We start from the raw sequence: 20,434 nt of genomic DNA, 5'->3' as shown, positions 1-20,434 counted from the left end.
AGAGGATTTATTCAGCAACAGGATAATGATCCTAAACACACCTCGAAATCCACTCTAACCAAGACTCTAACTCTTGGAACTCTTGGCTTGGCTCCATGAAGCATTTGCAAGTTGTCAAAGAGGATATTGACCACACATGATACCAAGCTTTTTGACCTCTGGCTTTTAAAACTGCAAAGATGGGAATAAAACATGTTTATTTTGCTTAAATGAATCAATTATTTACATTTTTCTTTATCCTTTTATACCTTTTGGACTTCCTTTCCTTGGTTTGCTCTTCACAGTAACACAGAATTTAATCATGGGTGCCTAAGCATATGTAATGCTTCCACATTAATTGGTTTTCCTCATTGTAGTCAGTTCTTGGTAACATCTTCTGTTTTGCAAACTCTCCTCTGCCAGACTATTGTAAATGCTGCTATGTCGTCCTATGCCTTTGTAAACAGCAGAATTATTCCTTTTGCATATTTGTGTGCATTCCTCTCAAAGCTCTGTGAGAGCGGAGGGATGTTACCACCACCCCCTATTACCACTAAACACCACTGTCTCCTCTTTAATTAACCATTCATTGAAGGAAGCTCTATACTGCACTGACATTTTTACTGGGACAGATGGAGCTTTTACTGATTTGTTTCGAGTAAGTGCGAACACCTGCATGTGCACATTCATATGTGCATGTTCCGAACTGGACAAGCATCAAAGCAGACAGATGCACACAAACTCAAATATATCTTATTGCATCATCTGTGACTCTTTATTGTCTTTGTTATGTCTGTGTGATTTACTGATATTAATGTTAGGAGGGATCTGCTCATCCCAGCAAATCTCTCTGTAAAGTTAAAGCACTCAAGCTGAGCAGAGCCACGGCTGAGGTGTCTGATACGCACTATATTAAAGATTTCAGTATTTTTATATTTTGAAAAGTGTGAAGTGTTAATAATGCATAGCAATGATAGTTCTTGACTAATCCTTAAAAAAAAAAAAAACAAGTTGCAAAACCAGAAACGTGAATACAGACACCAACTCAATCACTTCTTGAGGCAATCTTGGTGCTTAAAGGCATCTTGTCTTTGTCTTCATTTATTTGAAGTAAAGCACTTCCCATCTCTTGGGAGAACAGCTGACATGCGGTAATAGTGGCCTAAGTATTAATTAATGGTGCTTAATGGTTTATGAAGAGTCTTTAATTAAGTAGATGATCAGTATGCAAAATCAGAGACATGCACAGTGAGGAAGTCTGATCCATGGGAGTTATTCCTTTTCTTTCTTCATAAAGTTTCACATTTCATTTTAAGTTGTCACCTTTATTCTTAATGCTTTTTTGTAATATAAATGAACCCAGCAATTATGGCCTGAAGTCATTAAGATCAGAGCTCCATTTTCTATCAAAATCTAGAATAGTGATTTGCAATTCCATGAAGTCGAAATGCATTTGGAGAGTTTCCTGAGAGCTACAATTACACTGTCAACTTCAGTCAGTCTCTGATAAATGTACACACAGTTTTAACTAAGTAAAAAAATATTTATTATTAATTCCTGCAAAGGAAATGATTTCCTACATACAGTGGTGTGAAAAAATGTTTGACCTCTTCTTGATTTTCTAGTTTTTTGGATATTTGTCAGACTTACATGTTTCAGATCATCAAACAAATTTTAATATTAGATAAAGATAACCTGAGGAAATGCAAAATGTAGCTTTTAAATGATTTTATTGATTAGGGGAGAAAGGTTATCCAAACCTACTTGGTCCTGTGTGAAAAAGTAATTACATATATAGTTAAATCGGGAATTAAATGTGATTTCATTGATGATTTTAGTGTTTAGTGTCACTAAACACACTCAGGCCTGATTATTGGCAGATGTGCTGAATCAAGGAATCACTTAAATAATACACCACCATTCTTAAGACTTTGGGGCTGCAGTGAACCACAGTGAGAACCATTATACACAAATGGAGAAAATTTGGAACAGGGGTAAAACTTCCTAGGAGTGACCAGCCTACCAAATTACTCCAAGAGTACATGGATGACTCATCCAGGAGGTTGGAAAAGAACCCAGAACAGCATTAAAGAACGGCAGGGTTCACATGTCTCAGTTAAGGTCAGAGTTCATGATTCAACAATAAGAAAGAGACTGGGCAAAAATGGCATCCATAGGAGAGTTCAAGGAGAAAACCACTGGTGACCAAAAAAAGGCTTGTCTCACATTTTCCAAAAAAGTGTGATGATCTGGGGCTGTTTTGCTACCTCAGGACCTGGAAGACTTGCTGTAGTAAATGGAACCATGATTTCTGCTTTCTACCAAAACAACCTGAAGGAGAATGTTCAGCCATCTGTTTCTGACCTTAAGCAGAAGCGCATTTGGGTTTTGCAGCAGGGCAATGATCCAAAACACATCACCAAGTCCACCTCTGAATGGGTTAAGAAAAACAAAATGAAGACTTTGGATTGGCCAAGTCAAAGTCCTGACCAGAATCCGATTGAAATGCCGTGGCGCAACCTTAAAATGTTTTTGATGATCTGAAACATCTACGTGCAATAAACATGCAAAAAACTAGGACATCGGGAAGGGGGCAAACACTTTCTCACACACACTGTATGCCACATATCGGGTTTTTTTAACGTATTTTTTTCTATTTTAAATACATATATATTTTTTTAGCTTTGAGTCCAGTGTATGATCCTGGCATTGGGAGACAGATTGTGTGCCAGTTGCTCTGACAAATTTAAAAAACAGAGCAGGTAAGATTGGGATTCTAGTGGTTTGCCTTTGCATTTGCATATATTAGATTATATTCTTTGTTCCCGTGGCTATGCTGTGCTTAAAGTATAGTGTTTGATTTACTTTTTATGGCAGTGGTCTGCCTCCCCTGCAGATTCATGATCTGTGGAGGCAGACTGAATATATGTGTTTTGTTTCTTTTATTCCAGTTCCCTGCTGCTGCTGCTGCTGCTGCTGCTGCTTCTGTCTGTGTGGCCACGCTTGATGTACATGTTAAGACCCACACTAACTGATTATTTATTCTGGCTTTTTGCCTCCCCGGACCGAGGTGTTGATTCCTCTCTTCCCTACTGGATACACACACGCACGCACGCATGCACGCACACACACAGACCACTGTCTCCCCACAGCCTCTCCCTTCAGGCAGGGGTTATGCAGTGTCATGCAGGTTAGGTCTCTCTCTCTCTCTCTAGGGGTTCGCCTGGAGGCAAACCTGAGAGAAAAGAAGGAGTGGAGTGAGTGAGAAATGAAAAAGAAAGATACTTGGTGTAGATTTGTATTGTGAATAGAGTCAAGGGAATGAAAAGGGGATCTCAGGAATGAGAGTGAGTTCAGGCAGGGTTCTGGAGGGGGTGTTGCATGGGGAGGGAGAGGAGTGGGTGAGGAGAGGAGGGGTAGGGGTGGAGTCGGGGGCTCTGCTATTTGTAGATCCTTGTGATGGATGACTAGTGTGTGTGTGTGTGTGTGTGTGTGTGTGTGTGTGTGTGTGTGTGTGTGTGTGTGTGTGTGTGTGTGAGAGAGAGAGAGACTGGCATTTTTTTCTTTCCTCTCTTTGCCTATTCCCTCTCTCTTCAGGCGAGCAGAGCAGAGCGGGACTGAGTGAGCGGAGGACAGAGACGCAGACGTGTGCAGACCAGAGCACACCAACTCCACAAAGACAAGAGAGAGGAGAAGAGTTTGCAAGGAGAACATAAGAAACAACTGCTTATTTTTCTTTTCTTTTCTTTTCTTTTTTCTCTTTTACATCTGCAAACTGTGGTGGATATCAAACCAGCATCAAAAGAATTCTACAAGAAGAAAAAAGGATTTGTATGGCTTTACAGCAGAGAGGAAAATATTAGCATTTCTCACGTGTAAATTTTTTTTTTGTTCATATTCATCAAATATATGAATTTATTCTAGTGGACTTGTAAGGTGTAACAAGACTCTTGGAAGCAGACGTAGAGAGGGGAAGGTGGACACACAGAGAAGTAAGGGCTTGTTAAAGAAGAGCAGGTTGTCGTTCTGGTGAATATGGCCATTAGAGAAAGCTGGTTTGAGGCAGGCATGGGCAGGTTGGCCAGGCAGCCACTCTGGATGTGGGTGGCAATGCTCTCTGCCCTGATAGTGGGCAATGCCAGTGGCTGCCCAGCCCTGTGTACCTGCAGCGGAACCACAGTAGACTGCCATGGACTGGGTCTCAAAACCATGCCAAGGAATATCCCCCGCAACACTGAAAGACTGTGAGTACGATCTCTGCTTTAGTTACTTCTCTGTGTGGGCGCATGAGTGTGTGTTTTTATAAAAGAAGCTTTAATATCTTCGTTTCTTACTGGTTCCCCTCTATTTCCTTGATACATTGTAGTAGTGCACACGACTTTGCTTAGACTGAAACAGAACAATAGCCCTGCCTGTAAAGCTGCGTGTATGTGTGTGCATGTGTGTGTGTGTGTGTGTGTATGTCAGAGAGAGACTGTGTGTCACTCAGGCAGTCAGTCACTAACTGGCATTCCAGTCAGGTATAAATAGGCATGAGGGACTGGCAAGACCAGAGGCAGATGTGTGCCTTTCACATGTGTCCATAATTTACTTATTTGTTTACACTTGCAGCATGTAGCTTCATTTTTTCCCTCAAGTTTGAAGCTAAAATACATTTAAATCCCCTTTTCTCTTCACTTTTTTCATATAAATGTAGAGTTTAAAAAGTAAAGTCTGACTTGAACTTTAAGAACAAGGTTTGACATCCAGTCTGCGGCACACTGTGTCGCTTTGCCTCTTTTCTTACCTCTATTGCAGTTTTGACTTTTTCTGCCTCTCCCCGTTCTCCCGTCTCCCCTTCTCCAGCTCCTCAACGCGCACTCCGCAAATTGTTAAATCATGGAGAAAATTAAGCAAATCAGCTACTTAGGCGAGTCTTGCACTAGTATCACGTAGCTGTCGTGTCAAACGGTGGGAGGATGGGAGACGGCGGGAGAGATGAGGCGGATGCTGGCTCGCAGAGTGGAGTTTCTCTGTCTTTTCTGACATTCTTCTGAAATATTCATCGGCAAATCAGAAGTGAGGAGTGCAAGGGGAAATAGATTGTTCTATTTCAGCTTTTAGAATATCAGTGCTGAATAAAACATGCTGTGGGAACAGAGGAGAGAAAGCCTGTGTCAGAGGCAGCGTTGGCATAGTGGGAGCCGGCTGCATATTTTATGGTTTTCATATTTAATTTCTAAGAACACCTTTTTTTTCCCCCCTGCTTCACGCTCTGCATGTTACCAGGTTGCATTTGTACATATGCTGGTTTAACAGTGAAGCGGAGAGGAAACATGGTTATTTTGTGGTTTCCTTTTACATGAACGGCCATTCACACTGGAACGAGCCCCTGCCCCTCTGCTCAAGAGTATTTTTGTGTTAAAAGTTGTTTGTTCATTCATAGGTCATGTACAGCAGCACATTTTATCGCCGTAGCATCTCACTCAAGACGTTGCATTTTAAACACAACGTACTTAAAGGTCATGTGTAACTTATTCCTGCGTTGTTGCCTCCCCCCTGGTTACGTGTGTGCATGTATAAGCTGTGTGTCTAGGTCATGTTGAGCGGTTCTGCTTAACAATAGAGACAATCCTCTGAGGGTTGTTGTAAAGGGTGATTCATCAAGGTGATTGCACAAATCAGCACCAGCCCCACATGATGGTCCCATGTGCATAGCGAGATTTATGTGTATGTATTGGGAAAATGTGTGTTTATCTGAATGAACTTGTGCAGCCACTGCTGGGGTCAAGAATGAGTAATGACTTTGTCAAGTTTATGTAACTGTCCCAGAGGTTTGTTGCCCTCGTCTGTACCAAACGATGCCAACGGACACTTTCTTTTCATCAATTTGAATCATAAAGATTTTAATTGTGTGATGCTCCAGTATATATAACTGCTGAACTTTAATACAAGGGAACGCAGTATTAGTGTTAGGAGGCTAACTGAAAAGGCTAACGTCATACAAAAATCTGCACTTTACCTTGTAAGGCTGGTTTTGTGCTGCATTTGTGTGAATGGGTGTACTTGCTCTCATGTATACAATACTTTAGTGTGTGTTTGTGTGTATGTGTTAGAGGAGGAGGGGGTTGCTTTTGGGAGAAAGTGTTTGTGCGTGTGTATGTAGGCTGTTGAGACAGACAGCAGAATCCCATTTGCACTTGTCACTGTGGGTTTGGATCAGGTCTGACCCCTGCGCTCCTCAGACCGAAGCCTGTAATGAGACTGTGAGCTCCACGTGTTAAAATTACACCCTGGCGTGTATGGGCCGCTGGCCGCTCCCTCCCCCCTCTGCTTTCTCTCTGCATCCATCCTCTCTCACTGTCTATTTCTTTGCCTCTCCTCCCCTTCTCTCTTGGCCTTTTATCAGGCAACACTGAGAGAAAATCTCCATCTGTAATGCTGATTAAATTGGCTCGCGCACAGTAAAGGATCTTAGTTAAGCTTTTTGTTTGACAGGTATGAAATTAAACTCTTCTCTCTCCTTGTTTTGTCTTCTTAACAGCCCCGCTCTTTAGTTCGAGTGCGTGTCCCATCTGTGAATGAGTTGATTTGGAAAAGGGGAGGAGTTGTGTGTGTTTTTGCGAGTGTGTGTGTGTGTGTGTGTGTAACTGCAAAACGTCTGTGCACTGATTATGTATTTTCTGTGCCAGAAGATACCTTGTACTGAGATGCGGGGGCATGTTGGAGCCCCTCCAGAGTAGAGGAGTTGGAGGCTGCACACCATATGCGTGTGTTTGTGTGTCTGTTGTGCAAGCCTGGATAAATCTGATGTTCGCTTTAGTTTGTGCATAAACCACAGCATGTGCTTCCATGTGTGTATGTTGCACACAAGCAGAGAATAAGCGATAGCCAGATGAAAACACATGAGGATTAGTAGTGGTTAAAGATGAGCAGCCCGGTCGCTTTGATAACCACATCTATGCATTTTGGGGTTGGAGGTGGTAGGCGTGTGTGCCTGTGCCAGGGAATGCCTGTAGTGTTTCTGGCATCACCACATAGCTGGTACAACTGACAGCTCACTGGCCACCTGATCCATAATTTACCCTGACAAGACTGAACACAGCCTGCCTACTACCTGCCAACACTGGCTGTGTGACTAAAGTGGAGAGCGCAAGTTGGAAAAAGACAAAGAAATGGGGGTGAAGGGTGGAGCTGGGGGGTTGGATTGAAAGCACGATAAGAAGCCAAGGCTGGCACAGTAACTAAAGTGGTAATCACTAATGAAAGGATTACTACACCAGAGCAGTTAAGAGAGATGTAATTCAACCACAAAGCTAATGAATGAATAAACTAGATTATGTTATTTACTATACAGGGCAGAATAGGTCTAGCCCTGAGGCAGAATGAATTTCATTCAGGTCTTTTTTACAGTCTAATATATCCATCCTCATAGCTGGTAATCCCATGAGGAGTGATAATGCCTGGAATGAAGATCATTCAGAGAATGTTTATGCACAGCAGAGCATTGTGAAATTACAGGCCTGGGACTCTGTCATTTCAATTTACTGCCTGTGTAACACAGCTGTGGTCTTTCCTCTCGTACTGAACACTGAGGTGGATGTCCTCTCTCTCTCTCTCTCTCTGTCTTGCTCTCTTCATAGCTGCCTTTTGAGCGAGGATTTTGTGAGCTGTAATGTAAATGAGGTTTTGCAAGCTATAGTTCCACTGTGCTCTTTCAGTTTTTGTTCTAATAAACAATAAGTCACCTTTTTACATTTTGCATACATGTGTAGAAAGTGTGAGTACGATGACTGACTCGCAAGCCTCAAAGCCACCAGCTGTGTTACTATACACACCGCAGGCCCACCGGCCCACTCTTCTAATGAGTACAGCTACTCTGTGGAAGTGTTTAATTGAGCCCGCGAGAGCTCGGAAATGACCCTATCGATATAACTTGAGTGCACGTGTCTATCAGGAAAACACACCAAAACCAAGGCATGCACTTTTTCACGAGCCTAACATATACAGTGTACATTACTGATTGCTCTGCATGGCTGTCTACAACGGCTGGTTTCTCAGAAGACCTTGAAAATCAAATTTGGAAAATCCACCTAGATCACCTTTCATCTCTCAGAAGACCATCTTCCCTTTTAACCCTACTGACTAGCCAGTAAGAAGCAGGAAAGTGGAGGGGCGGGTGATGTCTGTTCGTGTGTAAAACACGCATCAGTGAACACTCTGCTGATATTGTGGATATGCCTTCATAATCCACATTTCACGCTGCTCGAGACACTTCTGTTTGAGAGAAGTCTTGTGAGCAAATTATGGACAGTGTTCCACATGAGCTTGACATCTGCACTGGTCTGCACGCTAATTAGATCAATATGGCACAGGACCGCAACATTAGAGCTCGGATATTTATCAAGTTGTTCATTTTATAATTCTCAATAAATAATGCATCTATTAAAAATAAATAAAAAAATGAATCCACACCTTTAGAACTCATATTTTAAGATTAAATATGACACTAAGTTATTTAGAGCTTCAACTCACCGCTGTTTCTTTCTCATTTTATTTATTATTCCATTTTATTGTCTATCAAATATCAGAGAACTGAAGAAAAATCCTCACATTTGCACAGCTGCAAGCCGTCAGCTTTTGGTAACTGTCTGAAACGAGTAAACGATCAAAATGATGATAGATTTTCTTTTGAAAATATTTAAAATGGCCCTGTTTTTGCAGTGGGGGTTATCCGTTTGTTGATAGGCTAACCTCTGCAAAGAGCTGGAGGAATGCTGATATCAGTGTGCTCTGCGGGGGTGAGAGTCATACGTATGGCAAGTCTTTATTCTTCGAGGCCATCAGATTTAAACACATATGCTGCGTCCATCAAATTACCAGTCAGTGCACATCTGTGAGCCAAACATCTTGTCAGTCTTCTGTTTGGAACAAATGAAACATAATAGATGTGGCTGTGCAGCTGTTTCATCCATAGTTTCTAGTCAAAGTACACATTCGTGTAGCTTAAAAGCCTTCATACGGCATGCAAAGCCACAATAGAACCTCAGAATCTGTCACTGAACAAACTACGGTTACAGTACAAACCATGAAAGACCCTTCAGTCTCTGCTTCTACTACAGCCCCGTGTGTGTTCCTTTTCCAGCCTGTGGCCGTAACACACATTGGAACAGATGTTTAATTGATTCAATTCAGCATGAGAAAGTGCCGTAAGTTATCTATGTTTGATCAGAAGCTTGATCAGACCTGGTCTTTTCCCAGGCTCCTTAATTCCATCTCCCAGTCTTTCTCTCCATCTGTAAAATTTTTGCGTAGAGCAGCAACTGCTCTGAACGCCCGCCCCCCCCCCCCCCCCCCCCCCCCCCAAAAAAAAACAAAAAAAAAACATCATAGTATCTTCTTGCCAGGAGTATTGTTGTTGTCTGAAGGCCCAGAAAAGAGAAGCAAAAGTCAAATGTTTGGGTTTGGGTCCTTGACTTTTACCTGTAGCAAGACAGGATGCAGGAGACCGTACTGTGGTCAAGGCTATGAGAAGGAGCTGTGTGTGTGTTTCTGTGTGTGTATGACGGCAATGCATGTGTGAGATACGCTTGATGTTTAACTTTCCTATCAGTAATCTTGCTCCTGGGGCCTGACTGAGCAGAATGAAAACTGTAAATAGCCCTTGAGGAGCCCAGGAGCCAGGAAAACACACTCAGACGGTCTTTACGCGCTGACTGCACACACAGGCAGACTTACACGATTACTCACACACACACACACACACACCAAAAATGTACAGTTAAAGGCCTTAACTGCTTGTCTGAAAGCCACATTTCAATAGAGGGAATGTTTTGAGTTGAGCAGAAATCTGACCTCTTACTGTGGACAGAAGTGTTCCAGTTGGGTTTAAGAGTGTATTATTTTGGTCATGGTGGTCTTTCTTCCTTTCCTTCTCATTCTCACAGTCTTTCAGTATGAGACTGTTGTGTGCTCAGTCAACTGGTTACGTACCCCGTTTGACCATCTAGTATGTAGGTCACTTTCTTCTTGTAGTCTTCCAGCCATTTAGGCCTCATTTCTCCACTGACATTTCCCAGACAGCCCGTCAGCTCTTCACAGCTCCCATGGCTAACGGCAACCCTCTGCCACACTGCTTCACACCGTCGGTTTTCGACAGCTAACAACGCCGTCAGAGTAGTTTTCTCCTTTTTCTGTCTCACAGTGACTGTCTTTCTTCCCCTGCTGTCTCCACCTGCGTGTTTTACGGCTGTCAAGCCCATATGCTGCCAAGTCTGCGGGAGGAGGAATGCTTTGCTTCTTCACAGCTTCTCAACCTGTTCATTCATTAGGATGTGTGCTCAGCGGTCTGGTCAAAGAGCATCATCAGTGTGTGATTGTGGTTAATGAGCATTCACATTTTAGGCTGTGGGACGTCAAGCTTGTGTTCATCAGATTGTTTCCACAAGAGGAGTTTGGACAGTGCTATGCCACCAATCCTCAATCAGCTGGCTTCTGTCCTCCCTGCCAGGCTAAAGCTGTCCAGGACAAATGGTCCTGTGGCGCTTACAGCAGCGATACAGAATGACTGCAGTTTACATTTGCGGAAATACTTTTGCTAGCCTGCTGCATAATTTTTTGCAGCCTGTTAGTAAAATTTGTGCCTGTAAATATACAACTGTTAAAATGAACCAGCTTCCTCAGACTCTCCTCAGTAAAACCAGGAATGGGACTGAGATTATTATAGTGAACTGAACCGTATTAACAACTAATAGTAGGTGTGAAAAAAGGAAAAACAAATAAAATTATGTAGTTTGAAAAAAACGTAATTAAAATAATAAAAAATAAATAAAGTTTTAATTCAAATAAAAAAATGTGAATGAAAAACCTTCAATTTGGTCAAATTTTTCCTCACAACATGCTTGTCAAGGCTTGATTTAATTTTTTTTTTTTACTTGGATGTCTGCTGGATGTCTGTGTTAATATTACAATATTTTTTTCTGAATTTAAAAAAAATCCCCACAATATGACTAAAACTAACACTGAAATTGATGAAAACTAAAACAAAATGAGCCGAAGTGTGGCAGTTGGGATTGTCAAACTCAATACCGACTCACATGAAAATATTAGATACTATTTTTAAAAGGATTGGAGAAAAAAAAATAAGACAAAGCGTCTTATTTTTTTGTCATAAAAACTAAGGGGCTTTTTTAAAAAAAAAAAAAAATTTGAAACAATAAAAACAATAACATCAATGACAACAATATTTCTAAGCTGCCTGATAAAAAAAAATTAAGATTCTCTTAGGTGGTGAAAAAAAGAGAGACTATTTTTAGGCTCTGTGAGGTAGTGCTGGTTTTTCTGGTGACATAAATAATTGTGTTATCTAGCTAAATGAACAGTCTATTAACAATACAGATGGGCAGAACTCATTTGTAAGCTAGCCTCCACATAGTTGCTAGCTGCTAGCTTAATGACGACAGATGGCTAATGTGGCTAATCAGATAATTGCTAATAGTTTAACAGGTAGCATTAACATGGGTACTGGCTAGATTAACATTTATAATAACTTTTAAAAACACGAGAATGTTGTTGGCATGACCTCTGACCTCTTGAAATTTGTCAAAGTGTCAAAGTCATGTGAACAGGTGTTATTGGCAGGAGGGGCTGTGTGCCTGCCATTCTGCAGTACTGTGTGAAGTTGTGTGTCAGCTGGAGGAGGCAAACAAGGCGCTGCTGGTATTAACACTGCTGCAAATGATCGTCTTATCCTTTTCAGTAGTGATTTGTATCTGAGGTTTTTTTTTTTAACAACTCTAGTAGCAGTAATATGGTTTCTGAATGGAATGATTAACAAAACCTGTGCGATGTGGGAACTCTAAATTGAGTTGTTTGCCTTATCCTGCTTTGTTTTAAGTAACTGTCTCATCATAATGACTCATTTGCTAGCCAGTGGTTCTATGTTTGTTTTTGATTTGAAAAGTTTCTGGCACAAATCGATTCTGCTGCTGAAAATCTCTGCAGCCAACAGTAGTTTCTCCTGTGACCATTTAGTTGTGATTTGGCTCTGATCTGAACACAATTGCCTGTCCCAGTGGTGCTGTTCATATACACGTCAGTGGGAGTGGTTCAATGCATTCTTTGGTCTCATATATTGAAATTGTAGTTGTATATGTGTGTAAGAAAAAGAGCACATGTGGATCAATCTGTGTGAAAACTTCAGTGAGCCACTGTGCTTGCTTATTCTCTGACTTGGAGTATCATTTCACATAATGTGGTTCAATTTGAAACAGGTCAGAAAAAGGCTCAGAAGAGGGACCCCAGCAGCTGGCAGATATAAACGTAATGAGTTTTTCAGCATTGTAGCAGTGTTTCAAGCTTCTTTGAATTTATAGAGATACAGGGCAATGGAGCATAGCTGCCACATGTCCACCCCAGGGAAGGTGCACCAGGAAATACTCTCAGGCATCAATCTGCTTGGGACAGAAGATGAAGACGGATTAGATTGTGATGTCATAAATCCGGTTTCTCCTCAGGAAGTGTGTCAGCATTGGGAATTCTTACAGAATTTCCAGAGGGTGGAATGGATTTGACTGAGACTGGGAAGTGGAAATCTTTTTACTATAGGAGCTCAGTCTGATACCTAATAATTTTCAGCCTCTAAAGTAATACTGCGGTACTGTAATGTGAAATCCCGCACAAAGTCAGTATCAGAAAACATCTGTATATGGAGGGAGTTAATATGCCTTTGCTGCAGTGCCAAAAGCCATTGCTTAGCTCTCTTTGATTGGAAAACAAAGGAAACAGCAATGACTGATACTGTAGCTAATAAACAGCAGACTTTTGCTTGAACTGGCACTAAATCTGACTTTGGCATACTGTGCCATTATTTAGATGTGGAATAAACACAGAGACAAGCAATGCTGAATCCAGAGGCATGGCTTAATCACGTGTGCAGGGCGTATTCTGCAATCTTTTTGTAGATCTGAACAATGTGACCGTTTGTATACCGCTGTTCTTTATGTGTTTTTCTTTCTTTTACATACCATAGCTACTCCCTCCTTAAACAGAAATGGATGGGACTGCCAGAATTCTTTACATCAACCGGACATCCAAAAATCAGCCACACACACTGCCCAGTACATATATTTTTGAAATTCATGCTTAGGACAATGCAAGAAATATGCAATCTTACAGCTCAGTGTGGCACTGAACTGTCAAGGATTGTGTCAATACGGCATCAATAAGTCATCTGTCCTTGAAGAAGATGAGCTAAGGTGGAAAGATTAATGTCGGGACAACTTTAAAAGACCTGACTGTCATTGGAGCAATTTCAAGGACTTTGTAAAAAATTGCTTGATGTTTTCAAAATGTCAATCATAAAGGTCAGCCTATGTCATAAACAGTATGAATCCATGGATTTATCCTGACTAAACACTATAGCCTGGTGGTGGCATTTGAGCATTGCCTAAATGTCACTGCTTTGCTGAACAGGTGTGTCCTTTAAGATGGCTCTTCCTGCGGGATACTGCAGCATTTGAAGATGTTTCCAGAAAGAGTTAATTTAGTGCAGCCACCCAATATCAAACAATATAAAAAGATTTTGAAATGGTGTTGTATAACAGCTTACATGCAGATATTTGACAGGCTTCTGTTTATATAACAAAACAAAACATCATTGCTAAACGGAAAAAGCATTTGTTTTCCATATATTTGTTCTGTCACCCCTCTCTTTAATAACCCCCAAATCTTTGTCTCTTAGTCTTTCTTTTTTAATGTTGTCAGGGTTTCATCAGCGATGACCACCCTGAAGATAAGACACTGGAAATCCAAAAAGGCATGTGTGTGGGTGTATGCGCGTATCCTCGTAAGCACCTGTAATGAGCTCCACATGTGTGTGTATCAGAGCCCAGGCTAACGAAGCCCAGTCCATTATTTATTTTCCTGTGGTCCTGTCGCTTCGCTTGTCGATGCACCTGTGTATACACGCACACACATCCACCATCTGTCTATAATGACCGTTCTCGTTCGTACCGCATAGCACTACGGTCCCTCGAGTGGTCATTAGACGAGAGAGCGAGAGAGTTGCTGAGGAAGGGAGAGCAGTGGTTTCGGTGTAGATTTGGAACTAGTTTTTTGGTTTTACTTTGCGAAGGAGTGCCTGGGGGTCAGTGTAGGGTGGACACATAATGCTCAGAAAGTTAATAGGACACACAAAGTGTGTGTTTTGATTACTCTCAGTGCCTTCGAGGCTTATATGATTTGCTTTGCCTGCTTTGTTTTTCCCTCTGTCAGGAGAATACAATCTACTATTGAGGTTTAAAGTAAATCTTACATTTACACAAACCAGAGGTCAACAAATCCACCAAACAACCTTGGGTGTCGGAGTCAAGTTCATCTGGTTAGGACTTGAAAACAAACCTAAAATTCAAATCACTTCTTCAATTACTTGATTTCCTGTTTATTTGCAGCAATGGCCAGCTCCCAGCAGGGAACTGCTCCCATTATACCCAAAGCACTTAGCTTTCTGGCCTTGTGGCCCTACCCAAATCCCCTGTGCTGGCTCCTGCTAATCCCCACCGATTGTAGAAGGACATGGCAGACAGAGAGGGAAGGGGTGGGGGGCGGTGTTTGGTTGGAGGAGGCTGGAACAGAAAGACAAACAGGCAGCTCAAATGTGGCTTTAAAGGACATCTTAATATCTCCCAGTAGAGTTGGAACTTAGCTTGAACTTCCTTTTAGCACCTTGAGCCTCCTTGATTTCCAACAAAAAAAAACACTAGCTTTTAAAGAAGTTCTCAACATTTATTATACCAGGATTATGTTTTAGCAAAAAACTAAGTGCACTGTGTGTGTGTGTGTGTGTGTGTGTGTGTGTGTGTGTGTGTGTGTGTGTGTGTGTCACTTTTGTCAGAGGTGTGCAGTTGTTTTAATCCCTCAAGTGTGACAGCCTCTATGCTGCTATGCGCTCATTAAGCTGTTATTGAATAGTTTCAGAGGTAAAATGTAATTATTAATTTTTGTTTGCATCCTTCTCTTTGCAGGGAGCTGAATGGGAATAACCTCACACGAATCACTAAGAGTGACTTTGCTGGACTGAAGTACCTCAGAGTTTTGTAAGTACTCACCTTCTGTTTATGGGCAGTAATGAATTGTTTGTACAGTAGGAGTATCTGTGGAGCATGTTGGTGGCTGAGTTTATCTAGCCATGCATATCTGAATTGTATCTACCCTAGCAGTTTGCAGCTATACTGACTTTCTGCTGATATTAGCATAAACCCACTGAAGTGGCAATGCATTCATCAAGAGTCCTACTCCAAAGTACATTAAGCTCCTGAGTGACTGCAACCACTGATGTAATGGCCTTCTCTCTCACTGTATTCTGCCTGTTGTAGTTGCACTTTACCGTCCCTTAGACACACACATGCTCACTTGCCCTCTGTTCCCTCACATCAGCATGTAATGTGCACACAAGCGCCAGTTCTAAATGGGCTCTCAACACAGCTAACACATTCAGGTGAAGTCATCAATTCCCTCTCCTGTGAAATTAAACAGCACTTGTGACTTCGGGTAATAAAGTAGTTATAAAAGTTTCTCTGTGTGTATGTGCACACAAACTGGTGAGCACTGCTATAGGTGTTAAAAACGCTGCTAAAGGGGAAGCGCTGTAGACCCGAACATGTTTTAAATGTAACATGATCTCAGCATAATTCCTATTACCCTGCAAAGTCTGACTGTTTTCAATCCTCATGGTTACTCGCCCATCCCCCCTGCCCATTTTTTCCCTCCTGGTCCCAACGTTTCTCGTCCCTTGTTGTCTTCCTAAGCATGCCCCTTTTTCTGCACCACCTCCTACCCTCATGTGGAGGTTAAATGCCTTCGTGTCAACAGCTTGCTTCTAGCAAGTAAGAAGGGAACAACTTGCAGGGCTACCAAAAACAGAACTTCCCTTGCTGTTAAGCTTGTGATCCACTCTCACTGCCACAGTAAGGCACATATACATACACACACACACACACACACACACACACACACACACACACACACACACACACACACACACACACACACACACACACACACAGGATTTCCTTCCATATACATGAAGTATGATAAACAAAATGCTGGTACAATGAAAGTTGTAAACTAAAAAACAAGTATCTACATATGTTGGCTTTGTGGGGCAACAGCAGGTTGACCTCTGATCCTGCCCTCAGAAGGAGCAAGAACAGGAGCAGAGGTTTATCTTTACACTGAGCTGCCATCTCTTCTGTCAGTCTAAAATCAACACAGCTGATTTACATCCACCTATCCGAGTGCTTGGCTCTTCAAAATCTGCAGTGTGTCTCTGTTCTGTGATGAAATGCGTACTGAGTAATAAAGGAACAATCAACAAAAAGTAGATAGCAAAAGAGATCAGAGAAATTTAAGGTTATGTACCAGGTTGCCTTAAAAAAAAGAAAAAAAAAGTTTTCTCAATTCAAAAGTACTCATCACAGTTTTTTCCGCTTCCATCTAAATTCATGAGAAAGAGATCTGAGATGAATTGCACATTTCTCTCCATGTTTATGGAGTGTGAAAAGTGATTAGCATTTATATTCGATGGGGAGGAAGCCCAGATTGCTGAGTTGCAGTGCGCCATGGCCTCACAGGAGACATGAGAGGTTACCTTCAACACAGAACAGTTGTGTATGTAATGAAGGAGAGCGCTTGTGGCTTCTAAAGCTGCTGGACACTTTTCTCTCCTTCCTGATTTTGTGTTATTGTAACACTCCAAAACTATCTAAGCCCCTTTTTTGTGTCTTAGCTTTGGCATTGTACTTGAGGAAGGGATGTGTTGCAACTTGTGTGCATGGATTCTGTGTTTGTGTGCATCCATGTTTGCTTGTTTATGTCTAATAGCCTTGATGTGGTGCCTAAAAACTCTGATATGGTACAGCTATGCTGTTTCACAGGCGCACGCACACACACGCACATCCCACTTTCCCTTGATTCAGTCAGATGTCAAAAACTTGGAGCTCACCTCACACTTTCTGACCCCCTGCCTACTTTTCGTCTCTTCTCCACCCAGCTACTACACTCAGTGGACCACACTAGAGCACCAGACACACACTTTCTGAACCACCTTGGAAACTTTCCTGGCTGCTATCCCTTCTCCTTTTGCCAAGATTCCCAGTGCCCCTCAGTCCACACCACTGCCCTCTGTGTGTTTGTGTGTATGTGGAAGAGAAGTGTTGAATATACTGCACCCTACTTGAATATATAAATACTGTACATACTGCAAAATCCCTTGCCCCCTAAACCCTAAAACCAAGCCCATTACACAATTCTAAAGCCAGAGTGACCCCCTACAGACGTTGACGTGACGTAACTTCTCGTTCCCTTCTTTTCTGCAGGCAGCTGGTGGAGAATCAGATTACTGTGATTGAGCGTGGGGCCTTTGATGACATGAAGGAGCTGGAAAGACTGTGAGTATGACCAATGGTTGTCTTTAGATAGCCTGAACACACTTAAACTTGAAATGAAAATCCCACCCTTATTCTCATGTGTTTTCACTCTCTGTATTTGTTGGGGGTAATGAGACTAACAGGAATGATACATAAAATCTTGCGAAATCAAGTGTGTGGCACTATCTTGGCCTTTCATTGTGGTTGGATGGTGCTAAGAGGGTACGGTGTGGGCTGCGAGTATTTTTATTAGCTCTGCCTGACAGGAATGCCCTCAGTGGGATATGTGGGCTTAAAAGGCCTCCCCCACCGCAGACCCTGGCTCATCTGGACAGCACCAGGACTCCTTGACAGCTTGTAAACTCGCCGGGAAAACACACAGACAAACGCAATCAACCACTCCTTAACCCGCTCATTAGTAAATCAATAGTGCTAGCCACATGGAAACCTGCACAGCAGATGACTTTATGGACCACGCCGTAATGCAGACATAGTGGTTAACTTATAAAAGACTTTCCCCTGATCTGAAACCCACATTAACAGTCTGTGTTACCAAACTTGAGACCACGCACAGCTTGCCTTTCCTCCTCCTCCTCCATATTCAACAGATCCCAAACATTGGGTAGACATTTCCATGTGCCAGACCAATGTGGAAATTGAGTGGCTCGTTTCTTTAATGTTTAAAAGCCACTAACCCACCAGCAGGTACAGTTCAGTGTGAACGAAGCAGCAGCAGACCATTAATGTCCATTATGCACTAAATCTCCCTCTCAGCTGGCCGAACACTCTTCTCAGTGTATACAGTGTGTGGCACAAGTCCTAACATCTGTCTGAATTTGTCTGAAGGCATGGCAGTGGCCTCACATTTGCAGCGTCTCTGTGCCACAGTCCTCTCATTCGCTCCCATGGGCCTCAAATGGGCCATTCAAAAAGGAGAGAGTTGTGGTTTTCAACAGATTAGCAACAGTCTGTTCTCCATTGACTTAATTGTTGTATTTGCATAAAGCCTGCCAGTCTTAGATGTTAGCTGTTTGACGTGGAGTCTCTTGCCAACCACCACTCCTCTCAGTGTGTCCTTGGGCTTGAATAAGCTCATCCATTCCTCTTAATTTTATTTAGAAACATCTTTTTTCCAATAGATCGTCCCGAATAAAATGTTTTAGTGTTCCTATAACTGAATGGATATGATTCACTTTTAAAAAAATTGAAATGTTGCTATTTTGTTGTTCTGGGAAAGTCAACAGAATGCTATTTTGCAAGGCAAAACAAAGTAATTTAACTGTGTAGCGATAATTTACGGCACTGTCTCTGACCAGTTGGATATTTATGTGACATGCAGAGCACACTGAAACACAATAGCCTGTGGCTAAGCCGATTCTACGGCAGCTAGAAGAAATTATTCACAGCCTACACATTCAAGGACACACATGCATAGACACACACGCACAATCACTGGTTGATCATACGTTTTCCTTGCTGCAGGCGGCTGAACCGTAATCAACTGCAGCAGCTTCCTGAGTTGCTGTTTCAGAAGAACCCTGGCCTGTCTCGACTGTAAGTACATTCGCTTTTTTATTAATTTACCTCTTCCTCTCTGTCAGCGCACACTATGCAAACCACCAAAGATGGCTCAGTTAGGCAGGTCTGGTGAATTCTGGCTTTGGTTTGATTAGGTATAAACACAATTAAAGTACAAATATATTTCAATTGCACTTGGTGAAATACACATCAGAACTCTTTCTTGTTGACCGTAAGGCAAAATGAACTGGGTGAGAAGAATGGACATCTAAACTAGTTGGCTTCATATCTACATTAATGGATTTGTAAGCAGTAATAACTTGCACATTAATTTGCAATTTGTTTGTGACGCAGTTTTGAAATTCCTAATCCGGAAGAACGGTCTTTTGTGGGTCAGCTTCTGCAGCTCACAGCACAGATCCTGCTCTTTTAAATGGCAAAGATAACTTAGCATTCCAAATTAAAGTCACTATGCCGACAATGCTTGCTGCCACAAGTGTAACAGCTCTTTTGCACATATGGAAAAATTCGTGGTTGTACTTTGGCTGTCTCATTGTGTGGGTTTGTCTGAAAAATAACGTAAAAGTGTCTGAATGACAGAATGGCACCAGTTTAAGAGCTGGATGAAGCCAGCAATGTTACGTATCCCGTGTCTGAAAAGGGCTTCAGACTGTCTGCAAGAGGATCCAGGGGTGACAGAGATTTGATCAGACTGGAGCTAAGGGACAAATTAGACTGTGAACCTAAGTCCAGGTGAAAGAATGGCTTTGTTACTTAATGAGATTGTTTTATGTCATGCGAGTCCGCCAGCATGCTCCACCTTCATCATATGAATGGTGAAGGTGGAGCACACTTTCGTTTGCTTCTTGTTAAGACCGGTCCCATTCAGTCACACACCCACACATCCTTCCACTTATGCACCTCATGCAGCGAGACGATCCCACAGTAATGCTTAACTTTTATTCCCATCTACAAAGAGGCTCTATGTTTCTTTTTCTTTCTTTGGTATAATCAGTGTCCCTGTTGCTAACTGATCATTGGAGCCCCTATTATTCGCGTTCAGATTACCTGGAGCATCTGGGAATAATGAAACAGTGGGACATGGAAAAGCCATTTCCCTTCCTTCTATACTCATAGTGATACTACTAACCCATGATCCTAGCCTTAGCCCTCCATCTGTTTATCTTGCGTTTGATGTTTAACACCATCTTGAATCTATCTGTCGCTTCCTTGCAACTATTTCCCCACGTCACCTATCATTATGCCCAAACCAGCCGCTGGGAATTTAAGGCCTCCTCTTTTGGTACAAGGCTGGTTGTCTTGTTGTTTGCTCACACTGAGCAGCACTGAGTTGTGTGTCTAGTAGACTAAGAGCAGACCAAGGCTTCTCAGACCAGCGGATGGCCTTGAACCAGTGTGATTGGTCCATCTGGAGCAGCTGGCGTAGCCAGCAGCCAAATGATTGTGCTAACACATCCAGTCTAACTTCATGGTCATTATTCTAAACCTATCACTGGGTTCTCAGCCATGTT

General features: G+C 42.1%; 1 protein-coding gene across 4 annotated transcripts in view; it reads left to right on the top strand.

Annotated features, from left to right (window-relative positions):
* Positions 1-3,455: 3,455 nt before the first annotated feature.
* slit1a (slit homolog 1a (Drosophila)) overlaps positions 3,456-20,434 on the top strand; it is an 86,768-nt gene continuing 69,789 nt past the window's right edge. For 2 of the 4 annotated variants that reach the window (XM_004555826.4, XM_004555825.4), the window contains exons 1-4: positions 3,456-4,223; positions 14,982-15,053; positions 17,334-17,405; positions 18,867-18,938. In XM_004555826.4, the coding sequence (XP_004555883.1) occupies positions 4,015-4,223; positions 14,982-15,053; positions 17,334-17,405; positions 18,867-18,938 (425 nt within the window). In that variant the 5' untranslated portion in view covers positions 3,456-4,014. The remainder of the gene's footprint in view (positions 4,224-14,981; positions 15,054-17,333; positions 17,406-18,866; positions 18,939-20,434) is intronic. The other 2 variants (XM_004555828.4, XM_004555827.4) reach the window with 1 other exon arrangement.

Source organism: Maylandia zebra, linkage group LG13 (assembly GCF_041146795.1).
Source record: "Maylandia zebra isolate NMK-2024a linkage group LG13, Mzebra_GT3a, whole genome shotgun sequence".
Classification (NCBI taxonomy): Eukaryota; Metazoa; Chordata; class Actinopteri; order Cichliformes; family Cichlidae; genus Maylandia; species Maylandia zebra.
This window is presented reverse-complemented; position numbering and strand designations above follow the sequence as displayed.